The sequence below is a fragment of the Dermacentor albipictus genome, unplaced genomic scaffold (assembly GCF_038994185.2).
Source record: "Dermacentor albipictus isolate Rhodes 1998 colony unplaced genomic scaffold, USDA_Dalb.pri_finalv2 scaffold_76, whole genome shotgun sequence".
Lineage (NCBI taxonomy): Eukaryota > Metazoa > Arthropoda > Arachnida > Ixodida > Ixodidae > Dermacentor > Dermacentor albipictus.
Genome location: NW_027225630.1, coordinates 47,382 through 67,130, shown reverse-complemented (window position 1 = coordinate 67,130; position 19,749 = coordinate 47,382). Strand labels below are relative to the sequence as shown.

The 19,749-nt window shown below is 44.4% G+C and overlaps 1 protein-coding gene across 1 annotated transcript in view; it reads left to right on the top strand.

The window, feature by feature from the left end:
* Nucleotides 1-19,749, top strand: part of LOC139053201 (protein NEDD1-like) — a gene marked incomplete at its 3' end in the record, with an annotated part of 76,296 nt that overhangs the window by 14,485 nt on the left and 42,062 nt on the right. The window contains exons 5-8 of the mRNA XM_070530289.1: nt 1,885-2,022; nt 7,947-8,176; nt 11,620-11,827; nt 18,885-18,990. Coding sequence (XP_070386390.1) covers nt 1,885-2,022; nt 7,947-8,176; nt 11,620-11,827; nt 18,885-18,990 — 682 coding nt within the window. The remainder of the gene's footprint in view (nt 1-1,884; nt 2,023-7,946; nt 8,177-11,619; nt 11,828-18,884; nt 18,991-19,749) is intronic.

Below are 19,749 nucleotides of genomic sequence, written 5' to 3'. Positions count from 1 at the left end.
ATCGTCGGGGAAAGCAAGAAAATTAACTTTTGTGGGAATTTGTCGTTGTGAGAATGAGATGGCAAAGACGGGAGGAAATGGCTTGCAAATAAAAAATTGCCAGAAGCTGGTGGGCTTACTTTGCCAAGCAGTGGCATTGAAATTTTGTTATATTGAAATCCTGTAAAAACATACTTTGTTATGTTGAAGCTTGAAGTACATGGTGTTTGGACAAGTTATAAAAAGTTGGATACTTCGTTAAGAAATTTGTTAACTTGAAGTTCGTTACATCAAGCTTTCAGTGTATTTATTAACACTATACCATTCCCCTCTGTAATGTCCAAAGTGCCCTGAGAGTAACTATATAAATAAGTATGCCAACTAAACCCAAATTTGTTTTTTGCTCGCTGTGCAGCTTTGGCATGGTACACAATTTGATCAAATTTCTTTGCCACAATGTAGTGAATTCTAAAAAAAACGTCTTTTAGCAGCTTAGGAAACGTTAATTTTGTACTGCATTGCATCAAGAATTGCGATCCTGTTTCAGTGTTCATGAGGAGCAGCTACGGATCTTGTTATGCAATGAAACGCTAGACGTGCTTCGAGAAAATAGTTTCCAAAAAGTGACTGATGTGTGTGCAGCACAAGTTTACGATAATAAAGCAGGCTGTAAGCCTGCATTGGTTCACACTTGCCAGGAAGTTGCCAGCAGTATTTTGGCAGCAGCAGTTGCCAGCAGCATTTTAGTTGATTTTCTCCTTTGAGCCCAGTAATGGGTACAGCACACTTTTAAGGGGCAGCATATTTGTGTCAGACTTCTATTTCTTTAAAGAACTTCTCAGTGGATCTACCAGTAGATTTGGCTGGCGGTACAGATGTGTGTCTTATGCTTGACTTACACTTTGCGAAATTTTTGTGACCAGCTATATTATGTATGGTAAGGATGAAGAGGAGCCAGAAGTTTGAGAACCACTGCTCTGGAACAGCTCTAGGATCCTAAGGCTGCAATACAAGCTCGACTGAATGGCCCGGCATGAGCTCCAGCCATGTATATATGGGTTTAGTGGCCTGCAAACTTTTGAAAAGCAGCTTAAATGCTACTCCACTTGTTACTGCTTCTCTTAAATTTAGTGGTGTTCATGACACATGTGCTTGTATAGTTGTTCCTAAATGTGCGTCGTGAGGTTTTCTTGGCCTCTTCACCTGACTTTGTGGCTGCTCGCTAAGTATGTTCCAGAATAGACGAACTCGGGGGACATTGGGTATGTGCAGCTTGGCCTGTGATACTGGGTATGTCAACATTCTTGTCTTATCCCCCGGAATGGGCATTTGCCAAATGGGTGGGTGGCCAAATGAACAAGCAGGACAAGAGGCAGGAAGTGAAGCAAACAAAATTAGACCGGAACGTCCATTAAGTGGTTAGTGTTGAGCTGCATTGAAGTGCAGGCATTTCAGTAAACACCAAAGAATGCTTTGCTTATAACACATATTTTCTGCTTTTCTTCCATTAGCAGTCCGTTTATCTTCCTGTGTGGTAGCAGTTATGCAGGGATTCCAGTGGCACTCGGAACTTCGCTGTCACGTGCCAGTCACCTGCAGACCACTTTGCACAGCAAGAGATAGTGCAGAACTGACATTTCGCACACACTGCACACAGCATTCCTCAGTACAACAAAACACACTGCGGTATGCAAACACGCGTAAAAGTAATCATGAAAAGGGAAAAAAATTCAAATGAAGTGAGCAATTGCAAAAATTTAGTTTAAGCTTAAAAACAGAAGAGGTTTTAGAAAATAAACAATACAGCATTTATACGGGAAAAGTGTACCAGATGGAAGGGTTCATCTAGGTAGACTATTCAATGATAGGCATTCACGGAATAATAACAAAGTTGGTTCCTTGCAGCCACATAAGGAGAAGGTGACGTGCATCGCGTTCAGCAGCAATGATGGCTTTGTGGCAAGCGGGGCATATGATGGCAGCGTGGCCCTGCTGTCGGTGGACATCAGGAACACCAAGATGCTCAAGGAACCAACTGGAAGGGTAAGGGTATACATTGTCCAGAGAATGTGCGCTGCAATGCCACTTGCAGTTAATGCAGCACAATGGCTTTAGGCATCGTGAAGCTGATTGAGACGTCAATGGTCACTTTGTTGTGCACTTCCCTTGTCTATTTCTTGATTTTTCGTCACCTTTGTGCTGGCCATAGCTATGGTTATCACAGAAACTGACAAAGCGTTAGCTGTACTCATTAAGGTTCCTCTTTCTATTGTAAAACAAAGTACTGATGTGACATTTGTGTCTGTTAATTGAAGGTTGACCTTGAAACCCTAGCAAGTTTGCTGGCAAGCATTGGAGCACCATAGCCAATGCATTGTAATAGTTGTTTCTGCAAACAAATTTGACGGCAATACCTAAGCATTGTCATTCGTGCGCTTTCACTTTCGGAGATTCTTTCCCATTTGCACGAGACTAGCACTGGATGTGTAGAGTATTTAAAAGCGGCAGCATTCCTGGCAGAAGGCAGGCATGTATATAGAAAAATGTATATAGAAAAACGAGTCCACAAGGATGCTATAAGACAGAAACTTCCGGTGTTCCTAGAAATTCTGCTGCTGCCACACGTGAGTGCCACTAGAATACAGTATAGACACGTGGGTGAGAGTGGCCCCTTCAGTGATGTGTGTGCGGAAAACTGTTTTCATGCGGACCCACCTGACTGCTCGATGCGTGTTCATATCTGGTCTCAGGCAGACCGCTCGTTCCGTACTAACTGCTCGCGTCAGCTCTCATTCACACTTGTTTTGATTGTCATGGTTTGCGATTATTTTGTCATCTGATTGTATGCATGACGCGAATTGTGTAGTACTTTCTGGAAGTCATGCGGCACCAACGATTACACTGAAAATTTCGACGAGTGATGTATAAAAGCCGAGGCGCTTGACCTGCAGATCAAATTTTCAACGATTACTGACTCTGCTACATGTCTCAATTTCTTTGCCTCAGTATATCGTGCAATGAAAACATGTATAGAGCTGCACTCAAATTTCACATTAGGGAGTATTGTAATCGTCACTGAATTTTTTTATATTTAAGGTTCGCCCAGGTACGAGTGTTGCTCTAGCCGTCATAACTATGAAATCGTAGGTACGAAACAAATGCCACTTGGCAGGTAGGTAATGGGGACGATAAACTGTGCGGCCAACCGCCATGATAGCAATCGACACTTTTAGTGTGTCCGCTTTTCCAGCAGACGGGGGCGGATTGTCGGATGTGAGGGGGCGTAAATGTGAGCGGCCGGAGCGGTGAAGCCGCCTGTGGCATAGTTCAACCAGACAAACACAGCTAAAATTGCAGTAACCCACTATATCCTGCTTCGCTGCTGGTGAAAATTTTTGGCAGCAGCGTAATTGTAAATAGGATTACGCCGTTGTCGAATATATACACCAGCAGCTAGGCAGAATATAGTAACTGGCTTTCTGTTTATGCTGTTGAGGTTTGCACCACTAGCTGGCACCACCAATCTGGCCGCTCACGTCTACGCCCCCGCTCAACCGGCAAACCGCCCGCGCTTGCTGGAATACCGGACGCATTAAAATTCTCTATCTTGGAGCAAAAGTGCATTATCATGAAAAGACTGAAATGTCACTTATTGCAGATTTTTTTCCTACACAATTGCCCATACTATGAAAACTCTCCACTCAGATTTAGTTATTTTGCCTCATTTATCGAGCAACCAGTCTCAATGTGAAAATAATTTTCTTTTCATATGCACATCAGAAGGTTAGAAGCATGCATGCTTGAGTACGACTGGTGACATTGCGTGAGTCACTAGTGATCATGTCAGCTACCTGCCCTTCGAAAACCATTTTATTAGGAGAGCAGATGCTCGGGTATGACTGTACTATCGTCGCATCATTTCACTAAGTGATGGTGAGCAAGTTGTTACCCTTGGAAAAACATTTTGTTTGATATGCATGTCTGCAGGCTAGGAGAGTGCATGCATGAGTAAAAACTGCGATGATGTCACATGATTTACTATTGATCACGTCATTTCATTAAATGATAGTGAGTTACCCTTTGAAGGACATTTCACTTGATGTGCATGTCGGTAGGTCATGAGAGTGCAGCTTGGGTGCGATGGTGGTGTTGGTAGTGACATCAAGTGAGTCACTAAGAACTTAATCATGTGACTCACTAATATTAAGCATGCAGTTCCTCTTGCAACCATTTTGCTTGATATGCATAGCAGGAGCATAGGAGTGCATGCTGAGGCACCAGCTTAGCGATCATCTCAAGTGGCCGCGTAATGGTGAGCAAGCTTTTACGCTTGTAAACCATTTCGATCAATATGCATGACAATAGGGAATGAAATCGCATGTTATCATACAACCCAGGTCGCGCCGTGTGTATCACGATTGTGACTCACTTATGCGAGTCACTCCTGACACACGGAAATGCGACTCTAAAAGGAGCGAGCTAGTGATATACCCCATGGAAGTGTTTGTGAAGCAGCCATGAGGACACTGGTAGCATGGAAACTGTGCTCCTATAGCGCTGACACCAAGAGTGGTGATGTCATTAAATAGACAGTTCATGAAGCCCATTACGACCTCTTGTTGCAATTATTTATTCATTACTCTATCAGTTTCCAAGAGGATTAAATTGGCAGGAACTGGGATTAATATGAATGGCACTTGAATTAAAGTGGCTGGGACCTCGATTATTTTCAATGGCACTTGGTTTAAACAGCAGGAAAACCTGTAGTGCCATATTGTAATGGCTTGCAGGAATTTACCAGCATGAGAGCATGCTCGTTACGCGTAGTTGAATGTTTTTCCGAACTTTAGCACTTGATAATGGCATCCAGACCTTACACAAAGGTGGACCTACATGAGTAAATATGGTATATGTCTATACAATGTCATGACTCCATCATATACAATGAAGACTATGGAAATGGGTTTCAAATCACTTATTTTTTTTACTTTAGTTTAAGATATGAATCGTAGTTGAATTTGTGATAATTTTGATCTCGAAATTCTCCCCCATAGTAGGTGGGGGGCTGCCTACCTAGGCCAATCGGTCACCGGGGAGCAAAAAAATGAGAAGGAAATTTACCAAACGAAAATGAGTTCGAGCACATACAGCAGGCGTTACCAATCGTGACTGGCAGCTTGCTGCTATCCTTAACAAGTGTACAATCGTTGCATTCTACTGGTGCTGCTATATGGGGCAAAAACTTGCAGGTTAAGGGGGGACACAGGCTTCAGACACTGAAAAGTCGCAGAAAAATGTCAGTTTTAAAAAATTTTTATTTCTACAGCAATTGATGCCTGATTTCCAAAATTTTGATACGTATTTCATCAATATTTTACTTGTAATAGCACTTTATATCGCATTTGTGAGCAGAATTTCTTGAATAATGATACTGTTCACCGATGAACACTCAACGATGAACATGGCATGAACGAGGAACCGTGCACCATGCAGCTGCCATTTCAAGTTTGTGATCATAGCCATGTTGGTCTCCTTTGAAAGAGCGACCCCTCATCTTTAAGTTCTCGCCACCCCTGACTGTTCTTGTTCATAGAATTTCAGGAAAAAAGAGTCGAGATGTACGAATGGTGGATCGTTTTGGCTGCTTCACGCAAGAGACAACAGCGCGCCATTCAATTGGCCAAGCAGCATTCTCGTCGTCTGCTTGTCTGTGTCAGCATGCATCCTTTTATCTTGGTGTATTCGCTAGTTCTGCTGTAAACGTGAATTCAAGAAACTGGTTTTGGCTGAGAACATCAAAAGGTGCCTTGCAACGACTCGGGGCACCCAGGACGCTGGACTTGCCGTGCTCGGGGGCACAACCGCAGGGTCCGCTGTGATAGGCCTAACAGACTAGAACCCATCAGTTGCTAACAGCATTGCGGACAGGGGCCATATTCACCATGACATACATGCAAGTATCGCAGTCGCATCTAAAACACAAAGCAGAAGCAAGACTACAGTAGATGCCCGCTCAGCAGTGTAACGAAAACGAAACTTTCTCGCTGGACGCGCCGGCACAACTGACTTACTGCTTGATGCAACAATGTCCACCAATTATGAGCTTGGAAGCACGAGTGCCTTCTAAGCGGTTGCAAAGTGCAAGATATAAAACAAAAATAAAAAGTAATAATGAAAGTAAAACGTAGAAACAAAAATAAAAGCAAAAATAAACAAAGGTGAGCGGTAGCATGGTCTTGCCATCAAGCTGATGCTTCTGTATTTGCAAACTGTGGTGAGGCGTCAATGTGAGTCTTCCATGTGTCCATAGTAATTGGACCAATCAGTTTACCAAAAATATTCTCACTGTGCGCGCTATGCAAATTGCTAGCAATCCGCAAACTGTGGTAAAGGACGTGCTTTTCAAGTTATGCATCGTGGCCTTCACAGTTCGTGCGAATTTAGGCCTGAAGCTTATTAGCCTTTTTGCAGTGTAAATGTGCAGATTTTCTAAGGTTTTTTACTACAGAGTTCTTTTTTTTCGTGTGGCTGAGAAGATGGCTTTGGGCCACTTCGATAATTTGCTGCAGTTATATATCTGGACCTAGGGCAGCTATAGGTATGATTTTTTTTTTTTTGCCACAATGTGCTAAATGTGTGAAAATAAGTGTTGAGAGCATAGTTTTCATTTTCATCTTCAAAAATTTTTTATTTTGATTTTTTGCTGCTCCTGATTCCCTGTGTAAACACTTCCAACATCATTGTGCTGTACAATGACTGAAATTGTCGAATTTAAAATTTGTTTGCAGTGTTGCCCTGCTTATGAATTCTAGTATCCATCGATATGTTTAGCAACTTTAGCACATATACATATAAAATTGAGCATAGAATTGAGGGCAATTATTATTCACTTCAGGAACTACTTGGCAGATTTAAAATGTAGTTGTATATTTAAAATCGGAAGAAGAAATTGAACAGGCCTGTCTAGCTTCATCAAATTTAGCAAGGAAATAACAAAATTATGTCGACAAACCATGTCTCCCCTTAACAAAGTGGCTCTAGATAAAATTGGGAACCAGACAACGAGTGATTGAATGAGAAATGTTAAACATAATGTTAGGAAATTGCAAGACAGCAGTGCACTGTCTTCCAGAGAGCAAACAGGTGTAGCTGTTATTCTAGTAAACAAAAGGAGAAATGCAGCTGGGCGGGCCATGTACATAATGTGTAGTGTAATGGTGGTCCATTAGAGTTGCAGATTGAGTGCCCAGGGAAGGGAAGCGTGGTAGACGATGGCGGAAAATTAGCTGCGGGTGATGAAATTACAAAATTTGCAGGCACAGCTTGGAATTGGCTAATGCAAGACAGGGGTAACTGGATATTGCCGGGAGTGGCTTTTGTCCTGCAGTAGAAATTTAAAAAACTTGGCTGTGGTTTAGCTCTGGTTAAACCTAGTTTAGTTAAACCTAGGTGATAGCTACAGACCCCCGGCTGCGCTTAGGCTTCGCCTGTAGTTAGACATGTTGTTATTAAACTTAGCTGTTTTCCAGTAGACTAAGAAAGGCAGGAGCAGTGGCCACGCGGCGACCGCGACGAGCCGAGTTGCTGGAGAATCGAGGGCTGTGGTGTGACGTCACAGTGCGGCCACGGCTCAAAGTGCAGCGACGGGAAAGCGGCGAAAAACTAGAGTAATGTAGCTGTCGCTACAAAATGGGCTCTTGATGATAGAACTTCCGGCACCCTCGACAAATTGCACTGGTGCACGCAGGGGCACCCAGGTGCACCATTTCATGCAATCATGCTCGCAGCAGGGTGCCCCGATGCACACCGCTGCCATTTTGTTACTTATGCCATTATGCCTTGCAGTGTTAGCCGGCGTCACAGTTGGTATAAAATGCTCGAAATCCCTTGATCTGGGGAAGTTTTTTCTAAGGTTGATGGGTGCTTTCTCTGCACAGAGCTAAAGCCCCGGTTTCTCATTCTTCCAGGCAGTGGTCGGGTTGCAGTGGTCACCGCACAGTTGTTTCAAGCTGGTGACCACTTCGACGGATGGCTTCCTCTACATCTGGGACACAAGCACCAGGCGCTTGAAGAACCGGTACTGCCTGCATCCCGAGCGAGGCGCCAGTGGCCTGTCGCTCTCGCCTGTCAATGAATCGCTGGTGGTCACGGTCGGTCACGACAGCCGCCTAGTCCTGTTCGACATGCTCACGGCCAGGTGATCAAATCGCTTCATTTACCAGATAGTTCTGGATGGCTACCTGAGCTAAAAGCGTTATAAACAGCTTTTAGGTATCTCTGGTATGGTATTTACGGTATCTCTTGCATGTGGCGCCAGCACCTCTTATTTGCAGAGAGCAGCCACGACCTGCCACTGTGAAAAGCATTGCTCTTCTCTCTTTACAATGGGCGAGGCGGCAACGTGTAGCAATTGACCACCCTGCAAGCTCAGCCTTAGTAAACAGAGAAGAGCAGCGCTGTTCGCAGTGGTTGGCCATGGCCGCTCTATGTAAATCAGAAGTGCTGGCGCTGTACGCAAGAGATGCCACAGTCAACAACGGGGGGCACCACTTCCGATTTTCTATTTTAGTTGTTTTCTTGCTTACAAGAGCCGTTTCCTTTACCAATGAAGAATTCATTGTTAGAGATGCATAATACAGGTAAACCTCGATATAATGAAGTTGGTAAAATTGGCAATTTGCTTGATTATGTAGAAATTTCATTCAATTGAAATTCGATCTTTTATGCAAATACCAGGACCTTGAATACAGGTCCTTGAAATCTTTGAAAACCCTTGAAATTGGAAAGTACATTTTCAAGGCCCTTGAAAGTACTGGAATTTTTTTCCTTCCTTGAAAATTCTTGTGAGCGACGCACTCTGATATTGACATTGCGACCTCCTTTCTATGGTAGATCAGAATCGATCTGACAAACTCCCCATTTCAGAAACTATACACCGGTGCGAGCGCACATGGTTCCGTTTTGCAGAACTGCACGAAAAGAAAGGCTTCGCTGTGTCAAACGCAAACGGAGCGAAAGACACAAGCCGCACTTCATTGCTGGCTTGGTTGGCAGTGTTTACACTGCTTTCCCCATCCTGTCGTTCATTTCACTCCTCACTTGGTGGCCTGCCTTGTCCCACTTTCCCTGTTGTGCGTGAGGTGAAGCTAAAGAGAGCTATAGGGGAGCAGCTTTATCACTGATGCTCAGTGTCTTTGTTAATATAGTTAATATAGTTAACGAATGTACACTATCGTTGTATTTGCACTAAATTTGTGGTAAAGCACTCTGGAAGCTTGGGTATTTGAGGCACAATTTCAACAATTCTCCAAAGGAAACTAAGTTACTAATGTATAAAACTTTTCGCCTAATTCGCCCAATCCTAGATTATGCTTCTCCTATCTGGAACCCTCATAAGCAGTGCGACATTAACTCCATTGAGAGCATACAACGAAAATCTATTGCTGATGGAGATGGACAAATAGAGGAAGTCTGACTCGCTGTGACAGGGTATCGAGCGACGGTGCATCGGAGCGATCGTGCTCGTTCACCACATATCCTGCTCTGAAACCTGTCTTGGTATGGTCTCGCGAAGTGTGTTGGCCGGCATGCGAGACACGTGGTGCCTACCCCAAGCCAAAGAAGAAGAGGCCACATCCTTTAGCAACTTGGTAACCCTGCTCTTAGATGACATTAGCATCGCAACACTCGCACCATCTCTTATACTATCCTGCAACCACACCGACTGGTGGCGGCACCTAGCTACGCGCCAAAACTAGATTACAGGAGATGCAAGAGCCATGTGGGGAAAACGTGAGGGGATGCAAGAGAGTTGAGCATCCTCGCACCATGTAAAGCAGTGAATGTCCAGGAAAAGCAAATCTAACACTTAAAATGCACTAGCACATTTGTTTTGCAATAGGGAAAAAAATGTGTCACTTTACATGCTTCTGTTCTCGGGCTTTATATCGTCAGTGCCAGTGGTTTCCCGGTGCTAGCCAAAGAACTAGTGAATATTGGTGTGTGTCATGGAACATTAAATTGAGGAGTAATCCTCCCTCAATGTATAGCAGTTGCAAGTTGCAGAACTTGCCGCAAGTGACAGATGCCAGCTCATGCTGTCATTTCTCTCATTAATGTGGATGGGAACGCTAGGGCACGAACATTATTTGTGCTTTACAGCCCTGTGACTGATTGAACTGTTGCACGCATTTGCTAAACACGGTCCTCCACAACACTTTTGCCAAGGAATTCATTGCAGAAGAGCCCACTTCAATTCATGAGAGCTTGCGGAATGTGGAATGTGTTGTCAAATTCCTCAAAGTGGAGTAGTCAGTCTGCCCAGCAGCGGAGTATTACAGGAGGTTCCAACACAATGGAACTGATCACTTTTTAGAGCCATTTGAAGAAGCTTTACATACACTTGAGCCGCACGCATCTCTGTCTCTCTCGTGGCGACACGTTTCTCCATCGCGTCATGGCCATACAATCCACATCATCACTGACATTTCATGAAACAGAAGTCGCGCTTTAGTTGTCCATCTGACGTGAATTCCTGGTGCTGCGAGGTATGGAAAAGGCCACAGGCATTAGGGGTAAAGCATTTTCGTGGAGCTGCATTGACACAAGAGGGGGCCGCCAGGGGCTAGAACTGTCAAAATTATCAGTACCATGTTGAAGCTTTTAACGCAACTCACTAGAGCTTTCCAGATCTATTGTTTACTTGAAGTTAAGAAACATCCAATAACCCCACGATTCTGCTATTGAAAAAAGAAAGGTAGTGCCTGTGTTGCCATTTTTAAAACCCAAGACTTTTGCTGTATTTCTGCCAAAAGTGGCCAGACAAGAATTTCGTTTTCTGGGAAGCGGGTGCCACCTAGTGAAGCTGCACTCGTAGCAGAGTGATAGAACTGCTACTTCTCTGTTGCACTCAGTAGACGTTAGGAAATCCCTTGACAAGTGACTCATTCGTGGCCCCGAAAGGGTTAATGAAGCATGCACTTCATAATTGCGGTGTGCAGCTAGAAACCACATTCGAAAAATCTTGACCTGTCATAGTGGCATAGTGGCTTTAGCATTGCACTGTTAAGACCGACAGTGCAGGACCAAATCCCGACCATGGCAGCCACATTGAGATGGGAGGCAAAATGCCAAAACGTCCGTGTACCATGCGTTGAGTGCATAGAAGATCCCAGGTGGTCAGAAATAGTTCAGAGTCCTCCACTACAGCGTGCCCATACTCACATCGTGGCTTTGGCATGTAAAGCCCCAGAATTTAATTTTTGAGAAAAGTCATGGTCCCATGCATTCCTAAAGGCTGAGGAAAAGCCGTAAAATGGGACATTGCTAGTACCAATAGCACCATGGCATAAATGCTTACACCACAAACTGCAAGAGGTCTACCACAAGAAATTGGGTTATTTGGTATTAATGCATCTCGAAATATGGCTAGTGCTACTGGCAAACCACTGACAAACATAATGACACCAGACAAGCACACAGCACTCTGTTGTCTCTTACTTTTTCAGCAGTTTGTCAGTAGTACTTGGCACGTTAGAGGATGAATGCAAAACTTCGACAGTGTGCAGGCCACCTTGTTTTGAAAGGCCATCCTGTTGAGAATGAAAACTATCATTTACTGATTTGTTTCGCATTGTCCAGTGAGCAGGTGTTTGTGCTCACGCCAGAGCCCCTGGAGTCGGTGGCATTCCTGCCGGATGGCCAGCGTGTGGTAGGCGGGGCCACGTCGGGGCGGGTTTACCTGTACGACCTGCGGAACACAAGACAGACGCCACCCAGTCTTCTTGGCAACCACCTCAAGCCTGTCACGGCCATAGCCGCCATGCACAGTGTACAGGCAGAGCAGCAGGTGAGGACATTTAAAATGACAAATAAAAATGTCTCGCACATCTCTCTACTGCAAGCTGTGACTAGCATGCCTACGAAAATTGTCGAGACTCCACACAGCCATGTAGATAGCAATAGTACAGTCAAATCTTGATGTAATAAAGTTGTAGCAGCAGCTAAAGACTTAAATTGTGAATTTTGTTAGTTCAAGTTATAAATGTTTAAGCAGTAAAAACAGCTTCACAAATTTTCAAAGCATTCCTGGTGGATAGTATCTTGTCACCAAGCACTTAGAAACAAATTGCAAGAATGTCAGGCTGTAATGCAGTAAAAGCTCATTAATTCACAACGTCCCGCTAATTCACTGGGAAATCTGCACCAGCACCGATAATTCGAACTCCATGCCATTGTGAATGAGGCACGTATTAGTGTGTGGGAACATGTTGGCAACAGACTGGTGTTGCCATGCGGGCCGTGCAGCTTTGCTCTTTATATCTGCGGCCCTTTCTTTGGGCCTAACTGGCGAGAGATGCGTTTGTGTCTGGCCAGGCATGGCCAAACCCTCTGTCACAAGTTGGTCCTCTCCCTTTATCAAGACTTTCAAGATAAAAATGCAGACACAGTGCTGCATGTTTCTTTTTTTCATTTTAATCTTAGAGGCTATGCTCTTTCTCTACAAGGAGTTCTGCAAGGTGTTCTGCCAAGAAGCAGCATTAGCACTAGGTAATGTCTAAAACATGGCGGCCATGACGTGCATCGCCGCTTGCAGTATCAAAAAGTATAGCCTTCGAGATTCGTGGCTGTTACTCAAAGGAAAGCATCACTTGGTTATGTGTTTGGACGCTACCTATACTTATAGTGGAACTCGGCAGCGTACAGCTAGTGACAGTGAGTGCAACTATGAGAGTATAACAGAGACCAACGTTGCAGCAGGTTGCGGTGCGTTTCGCGAGTGCATTTTTGGGCGCAGCTCTTGCTCCTGCGGTGAGTGACGGCAGCACGAGGGTGCGCTTATAGTCCGACGCTTTTAGCGCACATCGTTCGCTGCCAGTCACGCTCGCTACACCACTTGCACTGTGCCAGCCGGAATGCCGTCCCCTCTATACTTTGACGCGTGCGCTGGTGGCTGCTCTCTTCAGAGCATGCACAAATCGTTCCAACCTGCGCGACACTTTCAACAGCTGTCTGCAAGCATCAGCGAAGTGAAATGGCCATCTTTTTCTATGCGTCATGCATTGTGGGTCAGTGCAGTCGGTACGACGAACGTGCAGTTGGAGCAAGAGCCATCTCGACACCGGTCACGTCGGACCCTGTTGGCCACATCCGGTTACGTTGTCTGAACTAGTGCGTCAAACTATACAGACGTTGTTCTCGCCAGCGTGACGTAGTGTGCGCACATGCACTACATACAGAGCGTGCGCTATATATATGGACTATATATGTGCCTTAACTGAGCTATCTTTTCACTCATTAGTTAGAATTTGGTATAATTCAAATTTTTGTGGCGTCCCCGTGGGATTTGAATTAACGAGCTTTTGCTGTAGCGCAGCTATGAGCATGCATGGTAAAGATTGCACTGAAAGCAATGTGTTGACTTGGTTCACGACATCCGATATTTGCATGTGTTGCACTGCGTGGCACCGTAAATCTTGGATGCCATGGGTGACTGTGCTTAGTGCCCGCAGCCATTATCATATGGTGCCCACAAGTCAAAAACTTAACTGAAAAATTATGCTGATCCTGCGCACTGTGGAAATCGATGTAAGCGAAGCTCTCTTTGCTTCTTGCTTTGACCGACGAATATTAGTGGGCATGTTGACAGGGAATGCTCAATTTCTTCAGCGTTTAGTTCAATACGAGACTGGTAAGTTGATGTTAAACATATCTTGCTTTCACCTCTGCTGTTTGTCTGCATAGTACACAGGACACTCCGAAAAAGACAAGTCCACTTGTCGAAATGTTGGCTCTGCTTTTACCTTGTTCTCATTTTGCTCATCGGACAGAACACGGTATAATTCAAATTTTTGTGGCGTCCCCGTGGGATTTGAATTAACGAGCTTTTGCTGTAGCGCAGCTATGAGCATGCATGGTAAAGATTGCACTGAAAGCAATGTGTTGACTTGGTTCACGACATCCGATATTTGCATGTGTTGCACTGCGTGGCACCGTAAATCTTGGATGCCATGGGTGACTGTGCTTAGTGCCCGCAGCCATTATCATATGGTGCCCACAAGTCAAAAACTTAACTGAAAAATTATGCTGATCCTGCGCACTGTGGAAATCGATGTAAGCGAAGCTCTCTTTGCTTCTTGCTTTGACCGACGAATATTAGTGGGCATGTTGACAGGGAATGCTCAATTTCTTCAGCGTTTAGTTCAATACGAGACTGGTAAGTTGATGTTAAACATATCTTGCTTTCACCTCTGCTGTTTGTCTGCATAGTACACAGGACACTCCGAAAAAGACAAGTCCACTTGTCGAAATGTTGGCTCTGCTTTTACCTTGTTCTCATTTTGCTCATCGGACAGAACACGCAGCGTGACATGTTTGCCTGAGGCATTGTTGTGCACCATTTTTCATAACCTCCAAGAAGGTTAGCATAGGGCAGAAGTGTTAAACTTCAATTGAATTGTCTGTACGTGCCAAAACCTCAACCGAATTACGATGCATGTCGTAGTGGCCGACTCTGAAATAATTTTGATGCCCTGGGGTTCATTAACGTGCACCTAAATCTAAATACAATTGCATTTTTGTGTTTCACCCCCTTTAAAATATGGCTGCCACTTTCAGGATTGAACCCGCGACCTCAAGCAATGCCATAGCCACAAAGCTGCTGCGGCGGTCACATAAGTGTTGATTTGACGTGTAACCACTTTCGTAGTGTCGCCTAGACACTACGGCACTTTAATGTGGCTTTGCGTCTGCATGTTGTGGATTTGCTGACCACTTCACAAACTTGGAATGGTGTTCATTTTTCAGAAATACCTGAAACGTATCTAACTTGAACTTCTAACTTGAGCTTCCATGCACACACAATAAGACATATGGCCCCGAGGAGGTCGATGGAGTACTCCTTGCCATTGTCGTAGCAAAGGAGCATGCACTTGAGCAGGTGGTGGCAGTAAATCTTCCTCGTGTGGCGAGTGGTGCCTACAGAACATCACCTGTCCAAAGTTTATACGTTGACTTCAACGAGCCGTCTTTAACAGCACCGCAGAGCACTACTTACACTTTCCTACGGCAATTCTTCCTACATACTGAGAATTCGGTCATCACCACAACATATATGCTACAGCATCGTAACAGTGCACATCACGGGTACACTATACAAACAAACTGAACATGATTCGGCCACAGATATTAAGACACGAACAATGCTGTCACTTATGAAGTTCCTCATGAGGTCCTGCAGGTTGCCGAAAGGCCACCAAGATTGCCCCCATGGTACAACTTCTCACAGCTATGTGACTGGACATCAACACATCTAAAGAAAAATACATTCCACAAGAACACATCATACAAGAGTTCCAAGATGTTCAAGAAAAATATAAGAGCTGCACGGAATTTTACACTGACGGCTCTAAAACACAAGAATACGTAGGTGTCGGGATCGTAAAGAAAAATTGCAAAAATAGCATTCGGATAAATAATTTTTCTTCAGTGTTTACAGCCGAAGTTAATGCGATATGGATGGCACTTAAGAAAATTACTACCGACAAGCAGGAGAATGCTAATATTTATAGACTCGTTAAGTGCCCTAAGAGCCCTAAACTTAAGCTCTGCGCCTGAACCCCTGCTTGACGATATCTTAAACATAGTACTTAACAGGAAAAACGGAGAAACCATACGATTCTGCTGGGTCCCAAGCCATGTTGGGATTGCAGGGAATGAAGCTGCAGATCGAAATGCATCCATGGCAGTGCACAAAAGCATAACACACATACAACTTCCATACAAAGACAGTATCCGAGCGGTTCGTAAGGCCCTAGCATCAAAATGGCAACAAGAATGGAACTCGTGTATAAATAACAAGTTACATATGACTAAAACCCTGCTTCGCAAGTGGAAATCGTGCATTCACCAAGAACAGTTCTATGAGGGAATGTTGTGTCGACTTCGAATTGGACACACGCATCTAACACACAATTTTTTGCTTCGAAATGAAAACCCACCAACATGCAAGAAATGTCATGAAATGCTTACAGTAACCCACATCATATCATGTCCGCACACTGAAACACAGAGGCGGAAACATTTCAAAAATTTGCATCACTTACATATACCTTTGCACCCTGCCTTAATATTGGGCGGTGATCCACTAGTGCCATTCACTAAGTAGTTCGAGTTTTTAGAGGAAAATGGTTATCTACATCGACTTTAAGGTAACGCAGCTATTGCTGCCTTAACATTGGATCTTATACTGTCCTGTGACTGGCGCAACATGGCCTTAGTCGATGTTGCGTCATTAAACCCGAATTAACTAACTTCCTCGTTTGGTGAATGACGCCTTGGTCCATTGACTGCGAGATCAACATGGTGTTCGGGGAAAGAAATACCATCCTGATAGCTTTCATGTGTGGGATGTCACCATGCGCCGGGCAATTGACAACAAAGAGCACCTTCCTGCCTGTGGCCGTAAACTTGCAGTCAAGCTGCCGAACGTAATCTTCAGATATTGCACTTGTGGCCCAGGCTTTCTTGTTGTGCCAGTAGATAAACTCATTTCTTGGCGGCAGCCGTGCATCTTTAAAGCAGCGAGGCTTCCCACTCTTTCCAACTACGAGTAGCGGCAGCTTGCGTTTACCGCACATGTTTGCGCCGAACAGAACGGCAATTCTTATCTTGCCCTGCTTTCGATCCTTGACCGCGGTGTCCTTCACTGCAAACGTCTCTGTGGGCAGCATCATGTAAAAAGAGCTGCCTCACAGTGTGCATCGTACTCGCTAAGCAATGGAGCCAATGTGTGTTTCTTCCAGTTGTCAACGACGCTCTCGTTTCCCTTATCTTGCACAAATTATGTCCTTATCACCACCAGGCAGCAACTAGGATGCAGCTACTCAAGAAACTCGAGATAGCCAGGTTCATCTTGAAATGTCGGCCTATAGGAACCTGTGGAGGGGGCAACTCGCTGCTGTGAAAATGTGCACAAACAAGCGTGCCAGTTAATTCAAATTCACGTCAACAATAGGAGTGCTCCCTGTGCGCCACATGGCTGCAGTAATGAATATCTAAGCTCGCTTTCTTTTTGCAGGCTCACTTTTGTTCTTAGTTCTGCGTCGAGAAATGCAGTGTTGTGGCTGTCTGAATCTCCAATGTCTCGTGTTTACGGTGCTACCACGACGACAGCACTGCATCAGTGGAAAGCTGGATCAGCGATCTGTAGTGTGATAGCACCTCCAGAAGCCCAATTTTCCTCTCAATTTCAAAAACATGCTAAAAAGTGCAATTTTCTCAAATTCGGCGTAAGGAAGGTGAGAAAGGGGAGCGCAGGAATGGGGACACACCGAGATGCCTCACCATGTGCGCCATACGTTTGCAGTGCCACTGCCTAAATGGCTGCATTTTATGCATGTGGCTAGCTGTAGAACATGAAACATCAATATTCATGTAGAAACATTGATTGCTGTCTCACATGTGCCAGGAAGTTCAGTTCTTCTCCTCCTAACAGGGGAAAGCTCCCGATTTGCCGTGCAGAAAAGTTAATAACACTGTACAGCATGTTGCCATGGACCAGTGAGTTCAATGTGCTTAACCGGTTTGCGAGCCATTCTAAACATTAATTTTTGCCGAACCTGAACTGGAATGAAACTGAACCGAACTGGTATTTTTCTTGGTTTGTGTCTTGAGGGACTCTGATTATACTTTATTTTGACGCAACTACATACTTTCAGAACGACTGATATTTATGCCCTTGGCAAACTGAAAAAAAGGAAATGCCTTGAAGCACTGCCTTTTGGGGTGAAATTTGTATGTTTAACCCCTTCAAGTGCTGTGTGCACAATTTTGCATCCTCGCATATTGCATCAAAGCAAAAGCACCGATAAAAATGCCTACCGGTCCTATGTAGTGCATAATTTGATATAAACATTCTAAAATATTGGACAACCTAAAAGCACACAACATTTACATTACAGCATTTCAACAGCAGCATTACAGCACTTTAATGATGAAATAGACTTGCTTTTGGTTTACTGTGGCACGAAATAGTCCCGAATCTTCTTCTGCTTAAATATCTTTGTTCCCTGGAAGAGCACCCATTTTTACACGTTGTCCAAGGACTTGGAGCCGCTGAGCCCGCAGCCTTCCACATTCTCGCCAGAACAGGGTGAGCGCATGCATCACATTCGAGCAGGTGGGCTTAGTATGCTTGTCGTCACTGTTCCCTTCTTTCATGTCCTCATTCATGTTAGCACTGAAGTCCCCGTTTGGCATCTTCATCTGCAGACACAAACATGTAGACAGTGGCCCTGTCAACAGCTTCTGGAAATGCTAAAAACTTGCTCCAAATTTTGTGGAAACCGGCGACGGCTTTGTTGGCTTCGACGGCGTTGTTGCACACGTCGGAACACTTTTCACTGCCGCCAGGACTGCTGAAACCAGCACAACGGAAGCAGTTTTAAATCGTTTCCCTAATGTCAGGCCATATGCTGTGTCAATGTCAGATTTCATTTTTCTTTTTCAACTCGATAATTTTTAACTTCATGGCAGTCGATGAGCCCCAGTGCCTCTTCGATTTGTCGAATCACGTATGCATGCCCGTTATCTCTCTTGCATATGTGACGCATATTTTTTAGTCAAGAACGAGAGTAGGGAGGCTTCTGTAGCCGTCATATTGTTGCCTGTAGCATATGTACGAAATGGCGTACAATGCCAATGATTAGTTGATGAAGCATCTTTGTTACATTTGCCAGAGCACTCTTATCAGTGACTGTTGATGCTGTAGCATGGGAGGTAATTAAATGGTGCTGTTTGTGTCTGTTCTTTCTTTTTGTCTTCTGTTGCACTATTTTTACAATGGATTACTGACTAGCCCAGTCACACACATTGTTTCAACATACAGTGCTGCTGTTTGCATGCAGATGATGGCGTTCGTGAGCGCTATTGCTGCCAATGGAGAAGGTGTATCTGCTGCCAGCAGTGTTCAATTGCAGCGCAAACTTCCAGTCCGGTTTTCCCTGGGCTCTGGTGAGTGGAATACATGCACCGCGTGAAGCGTATTGACAGTGTCTGAACAGAAGCATACCTCCCAACTCTTGAAATGAGTAAATGAGAGGCTCATGAGTAGTTTACAACGAATTTCACTTCCATACAATGAGCTGTTTATTTTACAGGAGTGAGAAGTATTGGTACCACTGGCACTAAATGTTTTTTTTCTTCAGAAGGTCACTTGTTTGTCCAGTGGTCCTCTGGGGTCTCCATTCAAAATGATATCTGACCAGGGGCCGTATGAGGAAAGAATCCACTTTGGCGATACTATCGCCTTGGCCACGCCTCCACCAACGGTGTAGTGTAGTAGAGACAAGAGTGTTGGTAGTTTATAAAGTTACACCTAGATATAACGAACTTCAATATAATGAAATTCTCAATACAAGAAAGTATTAATATTTTTATAACTTCTAGTCCATAAAACGCCGTGTATTTAGAACCTCAATATAACGAAGTGTTTATACACGATTTCAATATAACGAAATTTCACTGCCACCACAAAGAAATGCCGAGAGAATAAATGGAAACTTCTCAGGACACAGATGGTCAAATGATTGAATTACAAATGGCTGCTTGCAAACGCACCTCTCGAATCACGCGCCCCACAACAGGAGCGACTGCTGAAGTGCAGCCGCATCATGTTCCGAGTAAAGTCCAAGTGCGATAAGATCCTATCGTGGCCCGCTCACTTTGTGCTTTAGGTGCAAGGGAAAGTGTGCGAGGGTGAGACAATAAAGA